This window comes from Oncorhynchus nerka, linkage group LG27, assembly GCF_034236695.1.
Source record: "Oncorhynchus nerka isolate Pitt River linkage group LG27, Oner_Uvic_2.0, whole genome shotgun sequence".
NCBI classification, from domain to species: Eukaryota; Metazoa; Chordata; class Actinopteri; order Salmoniformes; family Salmonidae; genus Oncorhynchus; species Oncorhynchus nerka.
This window is the reverse complement of record NC_088422.1, coordinates 55,457,727-55,483,023: the sequence shown is the minus strand read 5'-3', so window position 1 is coordinate 55,483,023 and position 25,297 is coordinate 55,457,727. Positions and strand designations below refer to the sequence as shown.

At 41.9% G+C, this 25,297-nt stretch overlaps 1 protein-coding gene across 3 annotated transcripts in view; it reads left to right on the top strand.

Moving 5' to 3' along the window:
* The first annotated feature begins 8,015 nt into the window (after nucleotides 1-8,015).
* Nucleotides 8,016-25,297, top strand: part of lrp4 (low density lipoprotein receptor-related protein 4) — a 234,348-nt gene continuing 217,066 nt past the window's right edge. For all 3 annotated transcript variants that reach the window (XM_029638670.2, XM_029638669.2, XM_029638671.2), the window contains exon 1: nucleotides 8,016-8,298. In XM_029638670.2, the coding sequence (XP_029494530.1) occupies nucleotides 8,244-8,298 (55 nt within the window). In that variant the 5' untranslated portion in view covers nucleotides 8,016-8,243. The remainder of the gene's footprint in view (nucleotides 8,299-25,297) is intronic.

Sequence of the window (25,297 nt, the reverse complement as noted above, 5' to 3'; positions counted from 1 at the left end):
CTTCTCCTCCCTCCTGAATCCTCCTCCCCCTCCCCCCCCTCCTCCCTCTCTGCAGATGACTTCGTCAACCATTTTGAAAAGAAGGTCGACGACATCCGATCCTCGTTTGCTAAGTCAAACGACACCGCTGGTTCTGCTCACACTGCCCTACCCTGTGCTCTGACCTCTTTCTCCCCTCTCTCTCCAGATGAAATCTCGCGTCTTGTGACGGCCGGCCGCCCAACAACCTGCCCGCTTGACCCTATTCCCTCCTCTCTTCTCCAGACCATTTCCGGAGACCTTCTCCCTTACCTCACCTCGCTCATCAACTCATCCCTGACCGCTGGCTACGTCCCTTCTGTCTTCAAGAGAGCGAGAGTTGCACCCCTTCTGAAAAAACCTACACTCGATCCCTCCGATGTCAACAACTACAGACCAGTATCCCTTCTTTCTTTTCTCTCCAAAACTCTTGAACGTGCCGTCCTTGGCCAGCTCTCCCGCTATCTCTCTCAGAATGACCTTCTTGATCCAAATCAGTCAGGTTTCAAGACTAGTCATTCAACTGAGACTGCTCTTCTCTGTATCACGGAGGCCCTCCGCACTGCTAAAGCTAACTCTCTCTCCTCTGCTCTCATCCTTCTAGACCTATCGGCTGCCTTCGATACTGTGAACCATCAGATCCTCCTCTCCACCCTCTCCGAGTTGGGCATCTCCGGCGCGGCCCACGCTTGGATTGCGTCCTACCTGACAGGTCGCTCCTACCAGGTGGCGTGGCGAGAATCTGTCTCCTCACCACGCGCTCTCACCACTGGCGTCCCCAGGGCTCTGTTCTAGGCCCTCTCCTATTCTCGCTATACACCAAGTCACTTGGCTCTGTCATAACCTCACATGGTCTCTCCTATCATTGCTATGCAGATGACACACAATTAATCTTCTCCTTTCCCCTTCTGATGACCAGGTGGCGAATCGCATCTCTGCATGTCTGGCAGACATATCAGTGTGGATGACGGATCACCACCTCAAGCTGAACCTCGGCAAGACGGAGCTGCTCTTCCTCCCGGGGAAGGACTGCCCGTTCCATGATCTCGCCATCACGGTTGACAACTCCATTGTGTCCTCCTCCCAGAGCGCTAAGAACCTTGGCGTGATCCTGGACAACACCCTGTCGTTCTCAACTAACATCAAGGCGGTGGCCCGTTCTTGTAGGTTCATGCTCTACAACATCCGCAGAGTACGACCCTGCCTCACACAGGAAGCAGCGCAGGTCCTAATCCAGGCACTTGTCATCTCCCGTCTGGATTACTGCAACTCGCTGTTGGCTGGGCTCCCTGCCTGTGCCATTAAACCCCTACAACTCATCCAGAACGCCGCAGCCCGTCTGGTGTTCAACCTTCCCAAGTTCTCTCATGTCACCCCCTCCTCCGCTCTCTCCACTGGCTTCCAGTTGAAGCTCGCATCCGCTACAAGACCATGGTGCTTGCCTACGGAGCTGTGAGGGGAACGGCACCTCAGTACCTCCAGGCTCTGATCAGGCCCTACACCCAAACAAGGGCACTGCGTTCATCCACCTCTGGCCTGCTCGCCTCCCTACCACTGAGGAAGTACAGTTCCTGCGCAGCCCAGTCAAAACTGTTCGCTGCTCTGGCCCCCCAATGGTGGAACAAACTCCCTCACGACGCCAGGACAGCGGAGTCAATCACCACCTTCCGGAGACACCTGAAACCCCACCTCTTTCAGGAATACCTAGGATAGGATAAAGTAATCCTTCTCACCCCCCTTAAAATATGTAGATGCACTATTGTAAAGTGGCTGTTCCACTGGATGTCTTAAGGTGAACGCACCAATTTGTAAGTCGCTCTGGATAAGAGCGTCTGCTAAATGACTTAAATGTAATGTAAATGTAATCATCACAAATAGCTTTAAGTGACTTAGCTTGAGGAGAGAGTGAAGCTATACCGCTGGGAAACTTATCAATAAGGGGGTTCAACAAGCAGTTAAAATCTCCTCCAACCACTGCAGTGTCCGAGTTTAATTCTGAAAAGTCTAGAAATACCTTAGTGAGGAAATCAGGGGGGTGAGCAGGGGGGAAGTAAATATTCATTATGGAAATGTTCTGCCCTTGTAATGTACCATTAATTATAACAAAGCGACCAAATTTATCTTTCACACAATTCAAGACCTTAAGTGGTAAGTTCTTTTTCATCAGAATTGCTACACCTCTACTTCTGGATGTAAATGATGAGAAAAACACTTGACCAAACCCCCCTTGTTGTAATTTCAGGTGCTCCTTATCATCCAAATGAGTTTATTGCAACAGGGCAATATCAATATTTTATTTTTTCAAAAAAGACAGTACCTTCTTCCTTTTAATGGGGTTATGACTCCCTCTAATGTTCCATGTACATACACGCAGTCCGTTACCTGCCATTGTATCTTGACCATTCAATATCCAGACTGGCTCCTACTGTAAAAGTGGGGTGGTACCTTTTTCCATGTGTTGAACTCTCCTCTATCTCACCGAGCATAAACAAACGATATGAACCCTGAACTCGAACTATACTAAACCCAAAAATTAAACATGTAAAGATCCAAAAGGGGGTTTTCCCACTAGCTAACATGCAGGGGATTTCAACTCTCCAATGTAGACTCTTAAGTCCGCATTGGCGCTCAATAGCCTCATCCTTTATATGTATGGAAAAGAAAATCAATAGAAGAAGATTGAGGCTCTTCCACCTAAAACCAAGCCTGGGCACCAATATGGATTCACACATATCTCTGCCTGAGCTATAGCGGCTATTACTTTAGCAAGAAAAATAATAAAGTTTTGAATATTACTGAGCCGGAGTACGTGAGGACTCACACCACTGTTTCATGATCAGATTCAACCAAAAATAAACAAAGTTATCCAATGCTGTGGAGGTGCAGCTTAAAGTTATTTACCCGAGAGAGTCAATAAACGCAGCAGCCTCTTCAGGTGTGTAGAGCTTTTTAGGTGATCCGTTGACCATAATCTTCAATGTGGTCGGGTACAACAGTGCGTAGTCCATCTTCATTCTCCTGAGTCGAGCCTTCGCCTCATCAAATGCTTTGCGTCTTCGTACAACCGCAGTGGAATAATCATTGAAGAATGAGACCTTTGGACTTTTACGTTGACTACCATCAGAGCCGATGTTTCTAGCCGTGTCCATGACGCGCTGCTTGTCGGTGAAGTTGTGGAACTTTATAACCACCGGCCGTGGGCGCTGATTGGGACCGGGTATCGGTGCTTGAGAGCGATGGGCTCTGTCCAGCTTCACACGACCAGCCTTAGTGTCCATTTGTAGGTAGCCAGGGACCCATTCCTCAAAGAATTTTACTGAACGTGTCCCTTCAGAATTTTCCGTGAGTCCCACAACACGAATATTGCATCTGGGTCCTCGATTATCGAAGTCGTCAATGTGCTCCGCCATTTCGCACACCTGTTTCTCAAGTGCTTTTATCTTAGCGCCCATAGATGTAGTTGAAGTTTCCACTGCAGCAATTCTTCCTTCCACCTCAACAACACGTTTCACAACCCTCTGAATTTCAGCTGAATGGCCTGCTATTGCTTCCAAGACCGTTCTTATCTTAGCATCGATCACTTTAGTTATGTTATCAGTCATCTTTTGAATCACCAGGTCCATTGTGTCTGGATCCGCAATGGTGTTAGCTTCGCTAATGTTAGCTAGCTCCTCATGCACATCCACAGGGGTGGTGGTTTTGGTCGACTTCTTAGTAGTTCTATTGGGTATGTTGTCTGAGATTTTTGCGAAATAGCTGTCAAGACTCGTTATATGGTAACTTATTTAGCCAATTCTACCACTTTTTCAAGCTAGGAGATTAATGTAAAAATATAAATTTATGAATGCCACGAGAGCTCGCTGAAACACCGTGTTCTCTCTATGGTGCCATTTTGTCCCCGAGCAGGCCTTTCTAATCGACCTGTCCCGGGTATCCTGGAAGGATATTGACCTCATTCCGTCAGTAGAAGATGCCTGGTTATTCTTTAAAAGTGCTTTCCTCACATTCTTAAATAAGCATGCCCCTTTCAAAAAATGTAGAACCAGGAACAGATATAGCCGTGGTTCAGTCCATAACTGACTGGCCTTTTCCAGCACAAAAACATCCGTACTGCATTAGCATTGAATAGCCCCCGCAACATGCAACTTTTCAGGGAAGTTCAGAACCAATATACACAGGCAGTTAGGAAAGCAAAGGCTAGCTTTTTCAAACAGAAATTTGCAACCTGCAGCATAAACTCCAAAAAGTTCTGGGATACTGTAAAACCATTGGAGAATAAGAGCACCTCCTCCCAGCTGCCCACTGCACTAAGGCTAGGAAACACCGTCACCACCGATAAATCCATGATAATTGAGAATTTCAATAAGCATTTTTCTACGGCTGGCCATGCTTTCCACCTGGTCACCCCTACCCTGGTCAACAGCCCTGCACACCCACAGCAACTTGCCCAAGTCTCCCCCATTTTTCCTTCACCCAAATCCAGATAGCCGATGTTCTGAAAGAGCTGCAAAATCTGGGCCCCTACAAATCAGCAGGGCTAGACAATCTGGACCCTCTCTTCCTAAAATGATCAGCTGAAATTGTTGCAACCCCTATTAGCCTGTTCAACCTCTCTTTCATATCGTCTGAGATCCCCAAAGATTGGAAAGCTGCCGCGGTCATCCCCCACTTCAAAGGGGGAGACATTCTTGACCCAAACTGCTACAGACCTCTATCCACCACATTCTTATCGGCAGAGTTCAGTGTGTCAAATCGTAGAGCCTGTTGTCGGGACCTCTGGCAGTCTCTATGGGGTGCCACAGGATTCAATTCTCGGGCCGACTCTTTTCTCTGTATACATCAATGATGTCGCTCTTGCTGCTGGTGATTCTCTGATCCACCTCTATGCAGACGACACCATTCTGTATACTTCTGGCCCTAAAAATCACTGAACCTGGAGATATCTTCCTCACTAACTTTAAGGACCAGCTGTCAGAGCAACTCACAGATCACTGCACCTGTACATTGCCCATCTTGTAAATAGCCCAAATAGCCCAACTACCTCATCCCCATAATGTTATTTTTTTTTGCTCCTTTGCACCCCAGTATCTCTCCTTGCACATTAATCTTCTGCACATCTATCACTCCAGTGTTTAATTGCTAAATTGTAATTTTTTGCCAAATATGGCCTATTTATTGCCTTTACCTCCCTTATCTTACCTAATTTGCACACACTGTATATAGACTTTTTATTTATTGTGTTTTTGACTGTATGTTTGTTTATTCCATGTTTAACTGTGTATTGTTTTTTTGTGTAGCACTGCTTTGCTTTATCTGGGCCAGGTAGCAGTTGTAAATGAGAACTAGTTCTCAGCTAGCCTACCTGGTTAAATAAAGGTGAAATAAAAAAATAAATGTAACTTGTTTGGGATGCTCTGAATCGATGTGTACGACAGCGTGTTCCAGTTCTCACCAATATCCAGCATCTTTGCACGGCAATTGATGAGGATTGGGACAAAATTCCAAAGGCCACAATCAACAGTCTGATCACATCTATGCTGAGGAGATGTTGCACTGCATGAGGCAAATGGTGGTCTCGTCAGATACTGACTGGTTTTCTGATCCACCTCCCTAACTTTAATTTTTATATATTTTTTTATCTGTGACCAACAGATACAGATCTGCATTCCCAGTCATGTGAATTCCATAGATTGGGGCCTAATTCATTTATTTCAATTGATTGATTTCCTTATATGAACTGTAACTCGTTAAAATATTTGAAATGGTTGCATTTATATTTTTGTTCAGTGTGTGTATAGACATTCACAATAATGCAAACAAAGAAAGGTACACCACTACAGAGGAAAAACATAGGTACAAGGTAAGCATTTAAGTATTTAATACTTTAAAAAATGATTGACCTTGGGAGAATTGATGTACAGTCGTTGCCTCAAGTTTTGAGAATTACACAAATATTAATTTCCACAAAGTTTGCTGCTTCAGTGTCGTAAGATATTTTTTGTCAGATGTTACTATGGAATACTGAAGTATAATGCCAAAGTGCCAAAGGCTTTTATTGACAATTACATGTTGATGCAAAGAGTCAATATTTGCAGTGTTGGCCCTTATTTTTCAAGACCTCTGCAATCTGCCCTGGCATGCTGTCAATTAACTTCTAGGCCACATCCTGACTGATGGCAGTCCATTCTTGCATAATCAATGCTTGGAATTTGTCAGAATTTGTGGGGTTTTGTTAGTCCACCCGCCTCTTGAGGACTGACCACATGTTCTCAATGGGATTAAGGTCTGAGGAGTTTCCTGGCCATGGACCCAAAATATTGATGTTTTGTTCCCCGAGGAACTTTTTTGCCTTATGGCAAGGTGCTCCATCAGGCTGGAAAGGCATTGTTAATCACTAAACTGTTCCTGGGTGGTTGGGAAAAGTTGCTCTCGGAGGATGTGTTGGTACCATTCTTTATAAGGCCTACAGTACGTGCTCCCAAATACAGGGAAAAGTGTGATTCGTTAGGTTACATGATCACCACAGTAGCCCGACGCTGCTATAAAAATGTATTATGCAATTATATTGCCATTAAATAAAACAACAGCATGGCATATTTAGATAGTGGAATAAGCCTAAATCATATTTACTTTCTATTTTGCAGCTCAGGTGGTTATTCTAGACAAGGCTCGTCTGGGTCTTTAGAGTATCAATCTCACACAAGTCATTTGGCCCAAGCCTATACCATGCCATCTGCTGGTACAACGTTGTTATCGAATGCCATTCTGAAACAAGCTCTCGACATTTATTTTGGAAATGAAACCGGAAGCTGCAAAGCAACACTAACGTCTGGGCTTGAGTTGCTTGATTGACTAGCTAACTTTGACAAGCTACGTTCGGTTCATGTCCTTTGCAGATGCCACATTCCTGACAAAAGTTTGTACATAGTTTGGGGACCGCGTGGTGCAGCGGTCTAAGGTGTCACTACAGACCCAGGTTTGATCCCGGGCTGTATCACATCTGGCCGTGACCGGGCGCACAATTGTCCAGGTTAGGCGAGGGTTTGGCTGGGATAGACCGTCATTGTTAATAAGAATTAGTTCTTAACTGACTTGCCTAGTTAAATAAACAACAAATAAATATAAAAAAGATCTGTAATTGAGTAAAGGGAGATGTAAGAATTTAAAGTATAAATGTTCATAACTTAGGGTTTGTACATTTTACAGATCTAATTTAACGTTTCATGCATGGCTTTTCTTCTGATCCTTTACGATATGTACGTTCAACCTTTTGGCAGCTATCTGGCTCCATATGAATTCCACAAACCCTCGCCACTACTCGACTCAAGAGTTAATGTAAACTTCCCTAACCATGGAGTTGAGTTTTATAGCCAAATCATGCTGCTTTTGCCTTCCGGGGTGAACTGCTAAGTTCCATTCAAACCAAACATTGTGTGCGTGGTATTGCAACACGTTGTATATGACTTCCAAACTTCCTAGAGCCTACCGGTTCCTGACCATTTTGGGATTGCAATCCTTTTGGCAACATCGAAGAGGAAACTGACCAGATTTCCCATAGCCTCAAGTTTTCGTCTGCATTTTCAACCGAGAGAAACATGTGCTGCAAATGGGGCGCACAGTTAGGCTACTCATGCGTCCAGTTCCTTTCTAGGTTACTTGAAAGCACCCTTTGATTTGCTGACCGCCAACCTTTAAAAATACATTGCAACTTTAGAAATGACACACCGAGGAGAAACCAAGGGCAACGCAAACTACAAATCACTGGGTTGATTTGCAACAATATAGTGTTCGCTTAGGGAACACAGTTACATTTAGGAGGACACACACACCGAAATACTGTTGCTGAAGTGAAAGCATATCTTATATCAAAGTAAAATGACCTAGCTTGACTGTTTCTTGTCGAAACGGTGCGTTTTCTAGCCGAACCCCCCTTTTTGCGTTTGGTACAGTCCACTGCTCCTTTTGATCACTCCAGTATCGGATCTAGAGCACAGCACAACATGTTGAAGACCGTATGTTCCAGGGCGCAGAGCGAAACTTTAACTTTGGCTCGTCGTATCAGCGGGGACTAAATACCAAAATACAGCCATGCTATGAATATAGTTATGAGTTCAGTCTTTGTTGATTTGAAGGCTCTTCTTTGATATTTCGATAATACCGAAATATTTGCAGCAAATAAGAAAGAAAAAGACTGACCGAGAGCGAGCGAGAGAAGGGAATCAAAGATGCAGGTCTCTGTGGTGCTGTGTAGCATGATAACTTTCTTTCTTCGCAGTCAAGGTAAGTTGCATTTTAACATGTCATCTCGTAAAAAACGTCACCGTATCTTGGAGCCACTGTTTAATATCCGTCTGCGGGAGGATGATTCGAAGAGTGAATGTTACGATATCCAAACAACCGTGTCGTTTTTTGTTTTCTTTCAGCCCTCAATTCTAAGTCCATTGCTTTGAAATACGCATGAGTTTCATAACAACAAAAGTTAATGTTTTGCATAAATTTAGACAGAATAATTGTGGGGATAACTTTTTTTATGTGACATGATTGCAGCCCTATCAAAATACAATCGGAATAATGGATCTCATTGCACAAAGACTGATGATGGGTCCGTCAATCAGGCGTCACATTAGCCTTCTAGCCTGACAATGCGAAGCCTAAGGCAAATACGTACATTTTAGGCCATTGGCGGAATAGTGGTTTTTGCTTGCTTTGTTTTTGAATGACCAAAAAATAGCCTATTATAGGCTATTGCAGACTTTTTTTCTGCATCACTCGCATTGTTTACAGTCTGTCAATGTTTTTGTTGTCGGTTTACACATTGCCGCTAGCCTATACTTGAGCGAAGATTAAATCCTTGGCACGGACCTACTCATCCTCGGCACAGGTTTAATTTAACGAGAGTATGCACGTATTCAATTTGCCTTCAATTCCAGACAGCCGCTATTTAAAACAGCAGAAGCGTATACCTTTTACACGTTCAATCAGCCGCATACCGATCATATGACTGTGGATGTCTGAATGATGGACATGTTTAGAATGTATCATATTTAACCATCTACAGAACATCATGTATTTATTAGGATCCCCATTACCCGCTGCCAAGGCGGCAGCTACTCTTCCTGGGGTCCAAACAGGATTAAAACAAGTAGGCCTACATCACGACGAAACATAACAGCCTACATCCTAAAAAAAAAAAAAAATCATAATGCAAGACATGTATTACATTATTACTCTATTATTACAAATGTACAATTCACCAATATTACAATGTGTGTGTGTCACAGCCCACGTTGTGCCATGAGGTGTTTTATCTTTTTTTTGTTAAAATCTGATTTTACTGCTTGCTTGAGTTACTTGATGTGGAAGAGTTCCATGTTGTCATGGCTCTATGTAGTTCTGTGTGTTTCCCAGAGTCTGTTATGGACTTGGTGACTGTGAAGAGACCATGTCTTGTGGGTCATGTATGAGTGTCTTAACTGTGTGTTAAGTGTTCAACATGTCAATACCACTCACAAAGTCAAGCAGTGATGCAGTCAATCTCTCCTCTACTTTGAGCCAGGAGAGATTTACATGCATGTCATTGATGTTAGCTCTTCGTGTTCATTTAAGGGGCAGCCATGCCGCTCTGTTCTGGGACAACTGTTGTTTGCCTTTCTTTGTGGCAGTATGACTGGGCAGTAGTCCAGGTCTGATAAAACTAGGGCCTGTAGGACTTTTTGTTGTTGATTGTGATGTCAAGAAAGCAGAGCAGTGCTTTATCACTGCCAGACCTCCCCATCTTAGCTACCTTTTCATCAATATGTTTTGACCATGTCAGTTTGAAATACAAGGTTACACCAAGCAGTTTAGTATCAACTTGCTCAATTGCCACATTATTCATTACAATATTTAGTTGAGGTTTCGGGTAGAGCTGTCCCCGACTACAAAAAATCTTTGTAGACTGCGAGTCGTCTTTTCTTTCAACCAATTTATTGGTCGAAATGTTCAAAGCTGTATTTTAACATATAGCCACACCCTATGTGGAAATAGGCTGCACCAGGGGGAGTGCCAGTTTGTCTTACCATTTCTACTGATTTGCGGTTTAATTATTATTTTCTTTGCACATTTTCATGGATCATTTTAAATTATAATAGTCTTCTTTGCACATTTTCATGGATCATTTTAAATTATAATAGTCTTTCTCAAAAATCATTATCATGTGGTTAATCTAAACTCTATCTAAATCTACATGAAAATGATACAAAAATATTGCCATTGCCAGCTATGTAAAAATTGCAGCCGGCAGGTTGAACATATCTTGATAAGAATACATATCCGATAAATCACATTGGCTATGGATGGCCTGCCTGCAACAAACTTGAAACATTGTATAAACTATCAACTGTGTCCGGTCCGACCACGCTAGCAAACTTGCCACGTTGTATGAAATGTTCTGGGCCCTCAGAGTTGTCCCACGCCAGTGAGCTCGGGACAGACAAAGCTGAAGGTTATTTTGCAAGGGATAAGAAGTAATCAGGTATTTTATGACGTTTCCATCGGATCAGAGCATTACATGTTTCCCTTTCATGACGATTGGCTATCGAAAGGGAAAGAGTTGAACATATTTGTAAAACACATTGAGGAACTATCGTCCTTCTCAATCGATTCTAAGAACAAACTTTGTTTACTTGCTGTTTTGAGGTTAAAACTGAGGTCCATAACTCATTAGTTGTGAGTTAAGAAAATTTGAAATACTATCAGACATCCCCAAATGGGCACATTTATAGGCCTACATTTGCACGCAGGCCAGATAGCCTAGGCCTACTTCTATATGCGGAATCAAGTGCACATCCTTACTCAACATTGACAGGAGTGCTCCAAACAAAAAGCAATTAATAAATTGACAACTCGTAAATGGAATGAAATAAAGCAAAACTTGTTTCTCACAAGTGTAGCATATGTTTTGAGCTCTGCAAACAATGTGTCCACTCAAATAATGACAACGGTAAATGACTAATAATGTATTGAATGCATTAACAGGAATTACCATAACCAAACAAACATTGTAGATTACAAATTATGGAAATTAATGGTACGTGTAGACTACTACTGGTGATACAGTATATGGAATGGGAAATTGATAGACAGTATCAATCTAACAATTCACACAATGAAGTTATGAAACAATGAATGTAAACAAAATGGCGGGAGAGAGAGCATTCTGTATAGAGAAGTGCCTTGTGCATCTTGGCCGCACTCCCCTTCTTCTTGAACCATAGCATCCCCATGGCCTCCACAATGGATTAGTCCACTGAGACAGGTACAAATCAGATGGGGGTCAGCCCTAGGTTTAGGGTTTAACTAATGTTTATCCCAAATACAATTATTTTAGTTTCGGATATACCATACATCACCTGCTTCTCATTCCAAAATCATGGAAATTAATATAGAGTTGGTCCCCCTTTTGCTACAACAACATCCTGCACTCTTCTGGGAAGGCTTTCCACGAGATGTTGGAACATTGCTGGGGACTTGCTTTCATTCAGCCACAAGCATTAGAGGTCGGGCACTGATGTTGAAAAAGAGACCCAGACCATTATTCCTCCTCCACTAAATTTTACAGTTGGCACTATGCATTGGGGCAGATGGTGAAGCGTGATTCATCAATCCAGAGAACTTGTTAACTCTGCTCCAGAGTCCAATGGCGTTGAGCTTTACACCACTCTAGCCCACGCTTGGCATTGCCCACAGTGATTTTAGGCTTGTGTGCTGCTCGGCAAAGGAAACCCAATTCATTAAGCTCCCGATGAACAGTTCTTGTGCTGACGTTGCTTCCCGAGGCAGTTTGGAACTCTGTAGTGAGTGTTGCAACCGAGGACAGGCGATTTTTACATGCTACGCGCTTCAGCACTCAGCGGTCCGTTCTATGAGTTTGTGTGGCATACCACTTCGCAGCTGAGCCATTGTGGCTACTAGACTTTTCCTCTTCACATTAACATCACTTACAGTTGACCGGGGCAGCTCTAGCAGGGCAGAAATGTTATGAACTGACTTGTTGGAAAGGTGGCATCCTATGACATTGCCATGTTGAAAGTCACTGAGCTCTTCAGTAAGGTCATTCTACTGACAATGTTTGTCTAAGGAGTATGCATGGCGGTGTGCTCGATTTTATAAACCTGTCAGCAATGGGTGAGGCTGAAATAGCAGAGTCCACTATTTTGAGGGGGTGTCCACATACCTTTGTATGTGTATATATAGTGTATTTTGGACTAGCATAGGCTATTACTTGCCATCCATTCTAAAACTAACTGCAGCTCTTTGTTAAGTGTTGCAGTGATTTCACTTGCTGTGGTAGCTGGCGTGTATAATAATGAGTCATCACCATACATACTGTAGACACATTGGCTTTACTCAGTGCTAGTGGTAAGTATTTATTAAAATAGAGAAAATTAAGGGGCCATGACGGTTACCATGAGGTATGCCAGACTACCTGGTTTATGTTAGAGAGGATTCCATTAAAGATAGATATGTAACTCTCGATCCACGACATAGCAGAGAATGTAAAGCCATAACACACGTTTTTTCCAGCAGCAGACTATTATTGATAATGTCAAAAGCTGTACTGAAATCTTAACAAAACAGCTTCCACAATCTTTTCATTATCAATTTCTTTCAGCAAATCATCGGACATTTGTGTTAGTGCCGTAGATGTTGAATGCCCTTCCCTATAAGAGTGCTGAAAGTCAGTTGTTAATTTGTTTACTGTGAAAAAGCATTGTCTCTGGTCAAACACAATTTTTTGTTTTGTTTAGCAGGCTGCTAGGTCGGTAGCAGGCTGCTTGGTCGGCTGTTTAAACCAGTAAAGGTTGCTTTGCTTTTCTTTGGTAACGGAATCACTTTTGCTTTCGGGCATTTCCATCAAGAAGGAACTTTGAGCACCAACATATGAAATTCATGTCTCTCGTTCACGTTCACTTGTAAATGTCAACTCACCAAAAATGTAATTTGGTAACCTATATATATACAGTGCCTTGCGAAAGTATTCGGCCCCCTTGAACTTTGCAACCTTTTGCCACATTTCAGGCTTCAAACATAAAGATATAAAACAATTTTTTTTGTGAAGAATCAACAACAAGTGGGACACTTGGATATTTCAAACTTTTTTAACAAATCAAAAACTGAAAAATTGGGCGTGCAAAATTATTCAGCCCCCTTAAGTTAATACTTTGTAGCGCCACCTTTTGCTGCGATTACAGCTGTAAGTCGCTTGGGGTATGTCTATATCAGTTTTGCACATCGAGAGACTGAAATTTTTCCCATTCCTCCTTGCAAAACAGCTCGAGCTCAGTGAGGTTGGATGGAGAGCATTTGTGAACAGCAGTTTTCAGTTCTTTCCACAGATTCACGATTGGATTCAGGTCTGGACTTTGACTTGGTCATTCTATCACCTGGATATGTTTATTTTTGAACCATTCCATTGTAGATTTTGCTTTATGTTTTGGATCATTGTCTTGTTGGAAGACAAATCTCCGTCCCAGTCTCAGGTCTTTTGCAGACTCCATCAGGTTTTTTTCCAGAATGGTCCTGTATTTGGCTCCATCCATCTTCCCATCAATTTTAACCATCTTCCCTGTCCCTGCTGAAGAAAAGCAGGCCCAAACCATGATGCTGCCACCACCATGTTTGAAAGTGGGGATGATGTGTTCAGGGTGATGCGCTGTGTTGCTTTTACGCCAAACATAATGTTTTGCATTGTTGCCAAAAAGTTCAATTTTGGTTTCATCTGACCAGAGCACCTTCTTCCACATGTTTGGTGTGTCTCCCAGGTGGCTTGTGGCAAACTTTAAACGACACTTTTTATGGATATCTTTAAGAAATGGCTTTCTTCTTGCCACTCTTCCATAAAGGCCAGATTTGTGCAATATACGACTGATTGTTGTCCTATGGACAGAGTTTCCCACCTCAGCTGTAGATCTCTGCAGTTCATCCAGAGTGATCATGGGCCTCTTGGCTGCATCTCTGATCAGTCTTCTCCTTGTATGAGCTGAAAGTTTAGAGGGACGGCCAGGTCTTGGTAGATTTGCAGTGGTCTGATACTCCTTCCATTTCAATATTATCGCTTGCACAGTGCTCCTTGGGATGTTTAAAGCTTGGGAAATGTTTTTGTATCCAAATCCGGCTTTAAACTTCTTCACAACAGTATCTCGGACCTGCCTGGTGTGTTCCTTGTTCTTCATGATGCTCTCTGCGCTTTTAACGGACCTCTGAGACTATCACAGTGCAGGTGCATTTATACGGAGACTTGATTACACACAGGTGGATTGTATTTATAATCATTAGTCATTTAGGTCAACATTGGATCATTCAGAGATCCTCACTGAACTTCTGGAGAGAGTTTGCTGCACTGAAAGTAAAGGGGCTGAATAATTTTGCACGCCCAATTTTTCAGTTTTTGATTTGTTAAAAAAGTTTGAAATATCCAATCAATGTCATTTTACATTACATTTAAGTCATTTAGCAGACGCTCTTATCCAGAGCGACTTACAAATTGGTGCGTTCACCTTAAGACATCCAGTGGAACAGCCACTTTACAATAGTGCATCTAAATATTTTAAGGGGGGTGAGAAGGATTACTTTATCCTATCCTAGGTATTCCTGAAAGAGGTGGGGTTTCAGGTGTCTCCGGAAGGTGGTGATTGACTCCGCTGTCCTGGCGTCGTGAGGGAGTTTGTTCCACCATTGGGGGGCCAGAGCAGCGAACAGTTTTGACTGGGCTGCGCGGGAACTGTACTTCCTCAGTGGTAGGGAGGCGAGCAGGCCAGAGGTGGATGAACGCAGTGCCCTTGTTTGGGTGTAGGGCCTGATCAGAGCCTGGAGGTACTGAGGTGCCGTTCCCCTCACAGCTCCGTAGGCAAGCACCATGGTCTTGTAGCGGATGCGAGCTTCAACTGGAAGCCAGTGGAGAGAGCGGAGGAGCGGGGTGACGTGAGAGAACTTGGGAAGGTTGAACACCAGACGGGCTGCGGCGTTCTGGATGAGTTGTAGGGGTTTAATGGCACAGGCAGGGAGCCCAGCCAACAGCGAGTTGCAGTAATCCAGACGGGAGATGACAAGTGCCTGGATTAGGACCTGCGCTGCTTCCTGTGTGAGGCAGGGTCGTACTCTGCGGATGTTGTAGAGCATGAACCTACAAGAACGGGCCACCGCCTTGATGTTAGTTGAGAACGACAGGGTGTTGTCCAGGATCACGCCAAGGTTCTTAGCGCTCTGGGAGGAGGACACAATGGAGTTGTCAACCGTGATGGCGAGATCATGGAATGGGCAGTCCTTCCCCGGGAGGAAGAGCAGCTCCGTCTTGCCGAGGTTCAGCTTGAGGTGGTGATCCGTATGTCGTAATGTCGTTCCACTTCATGATTGTGTCCCACTTGTTGTTGATTCTTCACAAAAAAATACAGTTTCATATCTTTATGTTTGAAGCCTGAAATGTGGCAAAAGGTCGCAAAGTTCAAGGGGGCCGAATACTTTTGCAAGGCACTGTATAAATATATGGGTGCGCAATGTCACAGCGGCATAGGCTAAGATGCAATAGATGCAAAAGATGCAATCCTCCAGGATTCTGCAATAAAAAAAAATATATATATTTTTTAATTGGTGATTTCTGTAGCCAAAAATTATTGATTTTGCGGCAGCTTTTCTGAAATTCTGCGATACATTTTGTGATGTTTTTTTCCCATTTTAATTTCATATAAACCAATAAAAAGTATTGTGCTCAGTTTTAGGATGATTTTTATTTTCCTTTTTATTTTCCTGAACTAGCAGCTATTTTTCTGAACAAAAAAGGGGTGGAAGCTAGCTCAAAGTTCCATCATAAAAAAATGCATGCCCCCTTAATCTGTAGGTACTAAAACATATTAAACTAAGACAAAAGAAACACCTGGGGTCCAATCTGCAATTAAGACATGTTATATCTCAAGTTAATCTTCCATGAAAACAATTTGAGAAAAAGTGCTCTTTTGGGCTGTTTCTTTTTTTGAACAAACACAGCACTTTTTCTGAACATAACGAGAGGTGGGGGGGTGACCAAGGGCCTAGCTCATCTAGGCCTATATCTCAATGTAATCATCCATTTCATCCTCCCTATCCTCCTCCATATCAATTGCTCCACTGCAGAGTCATTGGTTGTGGTACATTAAGTTTTAAAGAGTTTAAAACAGCAAAGCTGACCAATTGCACTCAGTGCTTTGAGCAGCGCTCTCCATAGACAGACTGAGGAGAGCAGAGTGCCGGCCACCCTACTAAAGCCAAGGTTAGCGGAGTAAAAGTTTGAGTGGAACGCTACTCGTCTTGATTCTTTCAGCGCTTGCCACAGTCTTCCCTGCTACCTCTTCAGTCATGGTGATCTGCTGTGGGTACTGTTCTGACATTCTCATATGCTTTGCTGTTTCGAAGTGACTGATTGTCTACTTTCTCTTGTGTTCCAGCACAACGTTGCACAGAGTGCAAAACAATTTCCCCCCACTTTCATGTAAAACATTTGGAAATTGTTTTGCACGTTTAGCTATGATTTTTGTTGGCAAATGATTGATGTTTTCAGCCATCAACAATCAGCCATCATCTTCGCACGTGAATACGCTGACAGGCCAGGGGGGAAAAACTTTTGACGTGTGATTGGATTGGGCCGTTTTCCACAGTATCATTGCAGTAATTGGTCAACATTATGAACCCGCTTTTGATTGGACCCTTTTATGCGCTAAAAGTGTGGGGATTGGTCAAAATTGCGAGCTCTCATTAATATTCGCTGATTGGTTGATTATGCATTGAATTATGAGATCGTGGAATCCTGGAGGGACTGCATAGATAGGATAGAATACAGTATATACATGAGATGAGTAATGCAAGATATGTAAACATTATTGAAGTGACTAGTGTTCCATTTATTAAAGTGGCCAATGATTTCAAGTCTGTATGTAGGCAGCCTCTCTGTGCTAGTGATGTCTGTTGGCCTTGGGATGGAAGCTGTTGATGCATCTGTACTGACCTTGTCTTCTGGATGTTAGTAGGTTGAACAGGCAGTGGCTCGGGTGGTTGTTGTCCTTGATGATATTTTTGGCCTTCCTGTGACATCGGGTGCTGTAGGTGTCCTGGAGGGCAGGTAGTTTGCCCCCAGTGATGTGTTAGGTTCCAAAGGACTAGAATTGAGGTGGCCCTCTCTGTCGGCGCCATTTTCATGCTCAATCAGCTTAATCTGGAATGCTTTTCCAACTGTCTTGAAGGAGTTCCCACACATACATTGAGCTGCAAAATATCGACCCCTACAATTCAGCCGGGCTAGACAATCTGGACCCTTTCTTTCTAAAATGATCTGCTGAAATTGTTGCAACCCCTATTACTAGCCTGTTCAACCTCTCTTTCGTGTCTTCTGAGATTCCCAAAGATAGGAAAGCAGCTGCGGTCATCCCCCTCTTCAAAGGGGGGGACATTCTTGACCCAAACTGCTACAGAGCTATATCTATCCTACCCTGCCTTTCTAAGGTCTTCGAAAGCCAAGTCAACAAACAGATTACCGACCATTTCGAATCCCACCGCACCTTCACCGCTGATTTGATTTGAATCTGGTTTCAGAGCTGGTCATGGGTGCACCTCAGCCACGCTCAAGGTCCTAAACGATATCTTAACCGCCATCAATAAGAAACAATACTGTGCAGCTGTATTCATTGGCCTGGCCAAGGCTTTCGACTCTTGTCAATCACCACATTCTCATCGGCAGACTCAATAGCCTTGGTTACTCAAATGGTTGCCTTGCCTGGTCCACCAACTACTTCTCTGATAGAGTTCAGTGTGTCAAATTGGAGGGCCTGTTGTCCGGTCCTCTGGCAGTCTCTATGGGGGTGCCACAGGGTTCAATTCTTGGGCCGACTCTCTTCTCTGTATACATTAATGATGTTGCTCTTGCTGCTGGTGAGTCTCTGATCCACCTCTACGCAGACGACACCATTCTGTATACTTCTGGCTAATCTATGGACACTGTGTTAACAACCCTCCAGACGAGCTTCAATACCATACAACTCTCCAATGCCATACAACTCTCCTTCCGTGGCCTCCAACTGCTCTTAAATACAACTACAAATATATGCATGTCTTCAACCAATCGCTGCCTGCACCTGCCCACCCGTCCAATATCACTACTCTGGACGGTTCTGACTTAGAATATGTGGACAACTACAAATACCTAGCTGTCTGGTTAGACTGTAAACTCTCCTTCCAGACTCACATTAAGTATCTCCAATCCAAAATTAAATCTAGAATCGGCTTCCTATTTCACAACAAAGCATCCTTCACTCATGCTGCCAAACATACCCTCGTAAAACTTACCATCCTACTGATCCTTGACTTCGACGATGTCATTTGCAAAATAGCCTTCAATACCCTACTCAATAAATTGGATCCAGTCTATCACACTGCCATCCGTTTTGCCACCAAAACCCATATTACTACCCACCACTGCGACCTGTATGCTCTCATTGGTTGGCCCTCGCTTCATACTCGTCACCAAACCCACTGGCTCCAGGTCATCTACAAGACCCTGCTAGGTAAAGTCCCCCCTTATCTCAGCTCGCTGGTCACCATAGCAGCACCCACCTGTAGCACACGCTCCAGCAGGTACATCTCTCTGGTCACCCCAAAAACCAATTCTTCCTTTGGCCGCCTCTCCTTCTAGTTCTCTGCTGCCAATGACTGGAATGAACTACAAAAATCTCTGAAACTGGAAACACTGATCTCCCTTACTAGCTTTAAGCACCAGCTGTCAGAGCAGCTCACAGATTACTGCACCTGTACATAGCCCATCTATAATTGAGCCCAAACAACTACCTCTTCCGCTACTGTTTTTATTTATTTATTTTGCTCCTTTGCACCCCATTATTTCTTTCTCTACTTTGCACGTTCTTCCACTGCAAATCTACCATTCCAGTGTTTTACTTGCTATATTGTATTTACTTCGCCACCATTACTTCGCCACGGTTGCATTAAGGAGAAGTGTATCTGTAATTCCGTGCATAATAATTTTATTATTTTCATCAACATTTTATGAGCATTTCTGTAAATTGATGTGGCTCTCTGCAAAATCACTGGATGTTTTGGAACTACTGAATGTAACGCGCCAATGTAAACTCAGATTTTTGGATATAAATATGAGCTTTACCGAACAAAACATACATGTATTGTCTAACATAAAGTCCTTTGAGTGTCATCTGATGAAGATCATCAAAGGTTAGTGATTAATTTTATCTATATTTCCGCTTTTTGTGACTCATCTCTTTGATTGGAAAATGGCTGAATGCTTTCTGTGACTAGTTGCTGACCTAACATAATGAATGATACGTTGTGCTTTCGCCGAAAAGCGTTTTTGAAATCGGACACTGTGGTTGGGTTAACGAGAAGTTTATCTTTAAAATGGTGTAAAATACTTTTATGTTTGAGGAATTTTAATTATGGTATTTCTGTTGTTTTGAATTTGGCGCCCTGCAGTTTCACTGGCTTGCGTCACTGGCTAGCGTCCCACATACCCTAGAGAGGTTAAATAAAGGTGAAATATGTTTTTTAATACAAAATATGCTGAGCATTTGTTTGCTGCTTTTCCTTCGCTCAACTCATCCCAAACCATCTCAATTAGTTTGAGGTTGGGTGATGGTAGAGGCCAGGTCATCTGATGCAGCACTCAATCTCTCTCCTTGGTCAATTAGCCCTTACACAGCCTGGAGGTGTGTTTTGGGTCAATGTCCTTTTGAGAAAGAAATGATAGACCCGCTAAGCGCAAACCAGATGGGATGGCGTATCGCTGCAGAGAGCTGTGGTAGCCATGCTGGTTAAGTGTACCTGTGGCGGTCCTCATGAGACCCAGTTTCATCATAGCACTTGATATTTCTTGAAATTGTATGCATTGAATGACCTTCATGTCTTAAAGTAATGGACTGTCATTTCTCTTTGCTTATTTGAGCTGTTCTTGTCATAATATGGACTTGGTCTTTTACCAAATAGGGCTAGCTTCTGTATACCACCCCTACCTTGTCACAACACAACTGATTGGCTCAAAGACATTAAGAAATTCCACAAATTAACTTTTAACAAAGCACGCCTGTTAATTGAAATGGATTCCAGGTGACTACCCCACGAAGCTGGTTAACTTCTTGCGTCGAGCCAACCCGGATCCGGTATCATGACTACAGCCTCAAGCCCATTACCATAACGCAACGTTAACTATTCATGAAAATCGCAAATGAAATCAATATGCTAGCCCTCATGCTTAGCCTTTTGTTAACAACACTGTCATCTCAGATTTTCAAAAATATGCTTCTCTACCATAGCAAACTAGCATTTAGCATTAGCATTTAGCGTTAGCATTAGCAGGCAATATTTTCACAAAAACCAGCAAAAACATTCAATAAATCATTTACCTTTGAAAAACTTCGGATGTTTTCAATGAGGAGACTCTCAGTTAGATAGCAAATGTTCAGTTTTTCCTGAAAGATTTTTTGTGCAGGATAAATCGGTCCGTTTGGTGCGTCACGTTTGGCTACCAAAAAAAACAGAAAATTCAGTTATCCGAACGCCAAACTTTTTTCCAAATTAACTCCATAATATCGACTGAAACATGGCAAACGTTGTTTAGAACTAATCCTCAAGGTGTTTTTCACATATCTCTTCAATTATGTATCGTTCCTGGAAGTATGAGTCTCCTTCTGTATCGCATGGTAAAATGATTGCCACTGGGAATTACGCACCAATTTAGACAAAGGACACCGGACGGCCCCCTGGCAAAGGTAGTCTCTTATGGCCAATCTTCCAATGATATGCCTACAAATACGTCACAATGCTGCAGACATCTTGGACGAACGGCAGAGCGCATAAGCTCGTTCACAGCATATTCACAGCCATATAAGGAGACGATAGTAAAACAGAGCGTCAAAAATCCTGCTCATTTCCTGTTTGAAGTTTCATCTTGGTTTCGCCTGTAAGATCAGTTCTGGGGCACTCACAGATAATATCTTTGCAGTTTTGAAAACGTCAGAGTGTTTTCTTTCCAAAGCTGGCAATTATATGCGTAGTCGAGCATCTTTTCATGACAAAATATTGCGCTTAAAACGGGAACGTTTTTTTTATCCAATAATGACATAGCGCCCCCATAGGTTGAAGAGGTTAAGAGAATGCCAATGCCAAGAGTGTGCAAAGCTGTCATCAAGGCAAAGGGTGGCTACTTTGAAGAATCTAAAATATTAAAATACGTTTTGATTTGTTTAACACGTTTTTTGGTTACTACATGATTCCATATGTGTTATTTCATAGTTTTGATGTCTTCACTATTATTATGTAGAAAATAGTAAAAATAAAGAAACCCTTGAATGATTAGGTGTGTCCAATCTTTTGACTGGTACTGTATGTTTCACACGTTAGTACAGGATAGGACAATTGAGTGAGTAGAGCACAGTGGATTGTACTTTATAGTAGATTGTACTGTACTATACTCTACTGAACCCTACTTTACTATTCTGCACTGTACTCTACACCGCTCTGTTGTGCTGTATTGTACTGGGGCAAAAAAAACATTGCGAGGGCAAAAAGTACTGTGCTCTGGTCTGCTGCGCTGTGATGTCCAAACTTGTCCAAACTTGTAAAATATGAGGAGAATGACATTCATATCCATAATTATGCATTTCTGTGTAGTACAGATCAGGGACCCATCATGTAATTTAGTTATCAAGTGTAAATCCACTTCACTTACTTTAGTTAAATAACCTAAATATATTTTTTCAAACTCAAGGTACCATGTCATAGCTGACACCCCATTGTTTCTGCAGACATCTTTGAATCTTAATTCTGAGCACTCGTATTTTCCATCTCTTTAATCAAAGCCTACAGCAGTGTTTCCCAAACTCTGTCCTCTGGACCCCAAGGGGTGCACATTTAATTTTTTTTTCCTGAAGCACAACACAGCTGATTCAAATAATCGACTAATGATCAAGTTTTGATCATTTGTTAAAAAATACTTTTCTTTCATAATTTGGTCGGTAACACATGAATGTGAAGGTTCAGAGTTTGTTCGCATGTCATGCATAAATTTGCTAATCTTGCCAATGGAAAAAAGTAATTAAAGTAGTTGGCAATATCAGAGGGTTTTGTGATGAATGAGCCATCAGCCTCAATGGCTGGAGCTTAGTTTGCTTTTTTTTAAACCAAATTTAATTTAAGGTGCTCAAGTTTTACTATCATTCTTCATATCATTTTTCTTTGTTTCATAGTACAGTTCATTTTTTTTTTGTTCCCTTTAGTCACATGATTTTGGTACGTATGCCAATCGGCTGTCCAGCCAGACTTATTTGCCATTCCTTTGCCTCGCCCCTTTCAACAATACCATTTTTAAAATCTTCATCAATCCACAGGGATTTAGCCGTTTTTAGAGTAATTTTCTTAATGGGTGCGTACTCATTAGTACCTGGAAGAAGCGTCAAGTGTGGCATCTGGTTGCTCTTCATTATACACAACAGACCAGTAAATATTCTTTCAACCTTCATTCACTACAGAATCTCTTGTATGATATCTTATACACTATTTTAGGCCCAGCCTTTGGAACTGGTTTTCCAAGATATGGCTACTATATTATGATCACTACATCCAATGGGCGTGTATACTGCTTCAGAGGAGTTTTCTGAAGCATTAGTAAAGATGTGATCAAAACATGTGGCGATCCGGTACGGGACAGTTGTAAATCATGCAGCGCCTTGTGTCACGATCACAGATTTTAGAGAAACGACATAGAGAAACGTCTTATATCGGCTGAAGCTTAAATTCTTGTTAATATAACTGCACTGCCCAATTTACAGTAGCTATTACTACGAAGAAATGCATGCTATTGTTTGAGGAGAGCTCCTACAACAACACTTTTTTTTCAGCCTGATAGGTTTGATAAATTCACCTCTGAAGGTGAAATATGTATTTACATATTGAAATCTTCCTCTACTTCAGCATCCAAAGGTTCCTAGATATAACATGAAGTGCCGTTTTGTTAGATAAAATACATTTTCATATCCTAAAAAGTAGAGGTTGACCGATTTAATCGGAATGGCTGATTTATTTAGGGCCGATTTTCAAGTATTCACAACAATCGGTAATCAGCATTTTTGGACACCGATTATGGCCGATTACATTGCACTCCACGTGGAGACTGCATGGCAAATAGACAACCTGCTATGCGAGTGCAGCAAGGAGCCAAGGTAAGGTGCTAGCTAGCATTAAACTTATCTTAATAAAAACAACATAAAACATAAAACATAAAAACAATCAATCTTAACATAATCACAAGTTAACTACACATGGTTGATGATATTACTAGTTTATCTAGCTTGTCCTGCGTTGCATATAATCAATGCAGTGCCTGTTAATTCATGATCAAATCACAGCCTACTTCGTCAAACGGGTGATTTAACAAGCGCATTCACGAAAAAAGAACTGTCGTTGCACCAATGTGTACCTAACCATAAACTTCAATGCCTTTCTTAAAATCAATACACAAGTATACTTTTTTAAACCTGCATATTTAGTTAATATTGCCTGCTAACATGAATTTTTATCTAGGGAAATTGTATCACTTGCGTTCTGTGCAAGCAGAGTTAGGGTATATGCAGCAGTTTGGGCTGCCTGACTTATTGCGAACTGTGTGAAGACCATTTCTTCCTAACAAAGACCGTAATTAATTTGCCAGAATTTGACATAATTATGACATAACATTGAGGGTTGTGCAATATAACAGCAATATTTAGACTTCTGGATGCCACATGTTAGATAAAATACGGAACGGTTCTGTATTTCACTGGAAGAATAAACGTTTTGTTTTCAAAATGATAGTTTCCGGATTTGACCATATTAATTACCTAAGGGTTGTATTTCTGTGTGTTATTATATTATAATTAAGTCTATGATTTGATAGAGCAGTCTGACTGAGCGGTGGTCGGCAGCAGCAGGCTCGTAAGCATTCATTCAAACCGCACTGTCCTGCATTTGCCAGCAGCTCTTAGCTTTGCTTCAAGCATTGCTCTGTTTATGACTTCAAGCCTATCAACTCCCGAGATTAGGCTGGCAATACTAAAGTACCTTTTCGAACATCCAATAGTCAAAGGTATATGAAATAGAAATGGTATAGAGAGAAATAGTCCTATAATAACTTCAACCTAAAACTTCTTACCTGGGAATATTGAAGACGCATGTTAAAAGGAACCACCAGCTTTCATATGTTCTGAGCAAGGATTTTCAACGTTAGCTTTTTTACATGGCACATATTGCACTTACTTTCTTCTCCAACACTTTGTTTTTGCATTATTTAAACCAAATTGAACATGTTTCGTTATTTATTTGAGACTAAATTGATTTTATTGATGTCTTATATTAAGTTAAAATAAGTGTTCATTCGGTATTGTTGTAATTGTCATTATTACAAATATATAATATATAAAAATAGGCCAATTTAACTTCTTGGATATAGGGGGCGCTATTTTAATTGTTGGATGAAAAACGTTCCCGTTTTAAACAAGATAATTTGTCACGAAAAGATGCTCGACTATGCATATAATTGACAGCTTTGGAAAGAAAACACTCTGACGTTTCCAAAACTGCAAAGATATTGTCTGTGAGTGCCACAGAACTGATGTTACAGAAAAAACCCAGATAAAAATACAATCAGGAAGTGCCGCATTTTTTGAAACTGCCTCATGGCAATGACTCCTTATATGGCTGTGGAGGAGCTAGGAGTCCGCTTACCTTTTCCACGTTTTCCCCAAGGTGTCTGCAGCATTGTGACGTATTTGTAGGCATATCATTGGAAGATTGACCATAAAGACACTACATCTACCAGGTGGTCGCTTGGTGTCCTCCGTCGCAATTATTGCGTAATCTCCAGCTGCAGTATTTTTCAGTTTGCCTCGGTTGAGAAACCGACTGCAAAGAATGATTTTTCATCGAATAGAATTGTGAAAAACACCTTGAGGATTGATTCTAAACAACGTTTGCCATGTTTCTGTCGATATTATGGAGCTAATTTGGAAAAAAGTTTGGTGTTGTGTTGACTGCATTTTAGTTTTTTTTTCTTAGCCAAACGTGATGAACAAAACGGAGCTATTTCTCTTACACAAATAATATTTTTGGAAAAAATGAACATTTGCTATCTAACTAAGAGTCTCGTCATTGAAAACATCCGAAGTTCTTCAAAGGTAAATTATTTTATTTGAATGCTTTTCTTGTTTTTGTGAAAATGTTG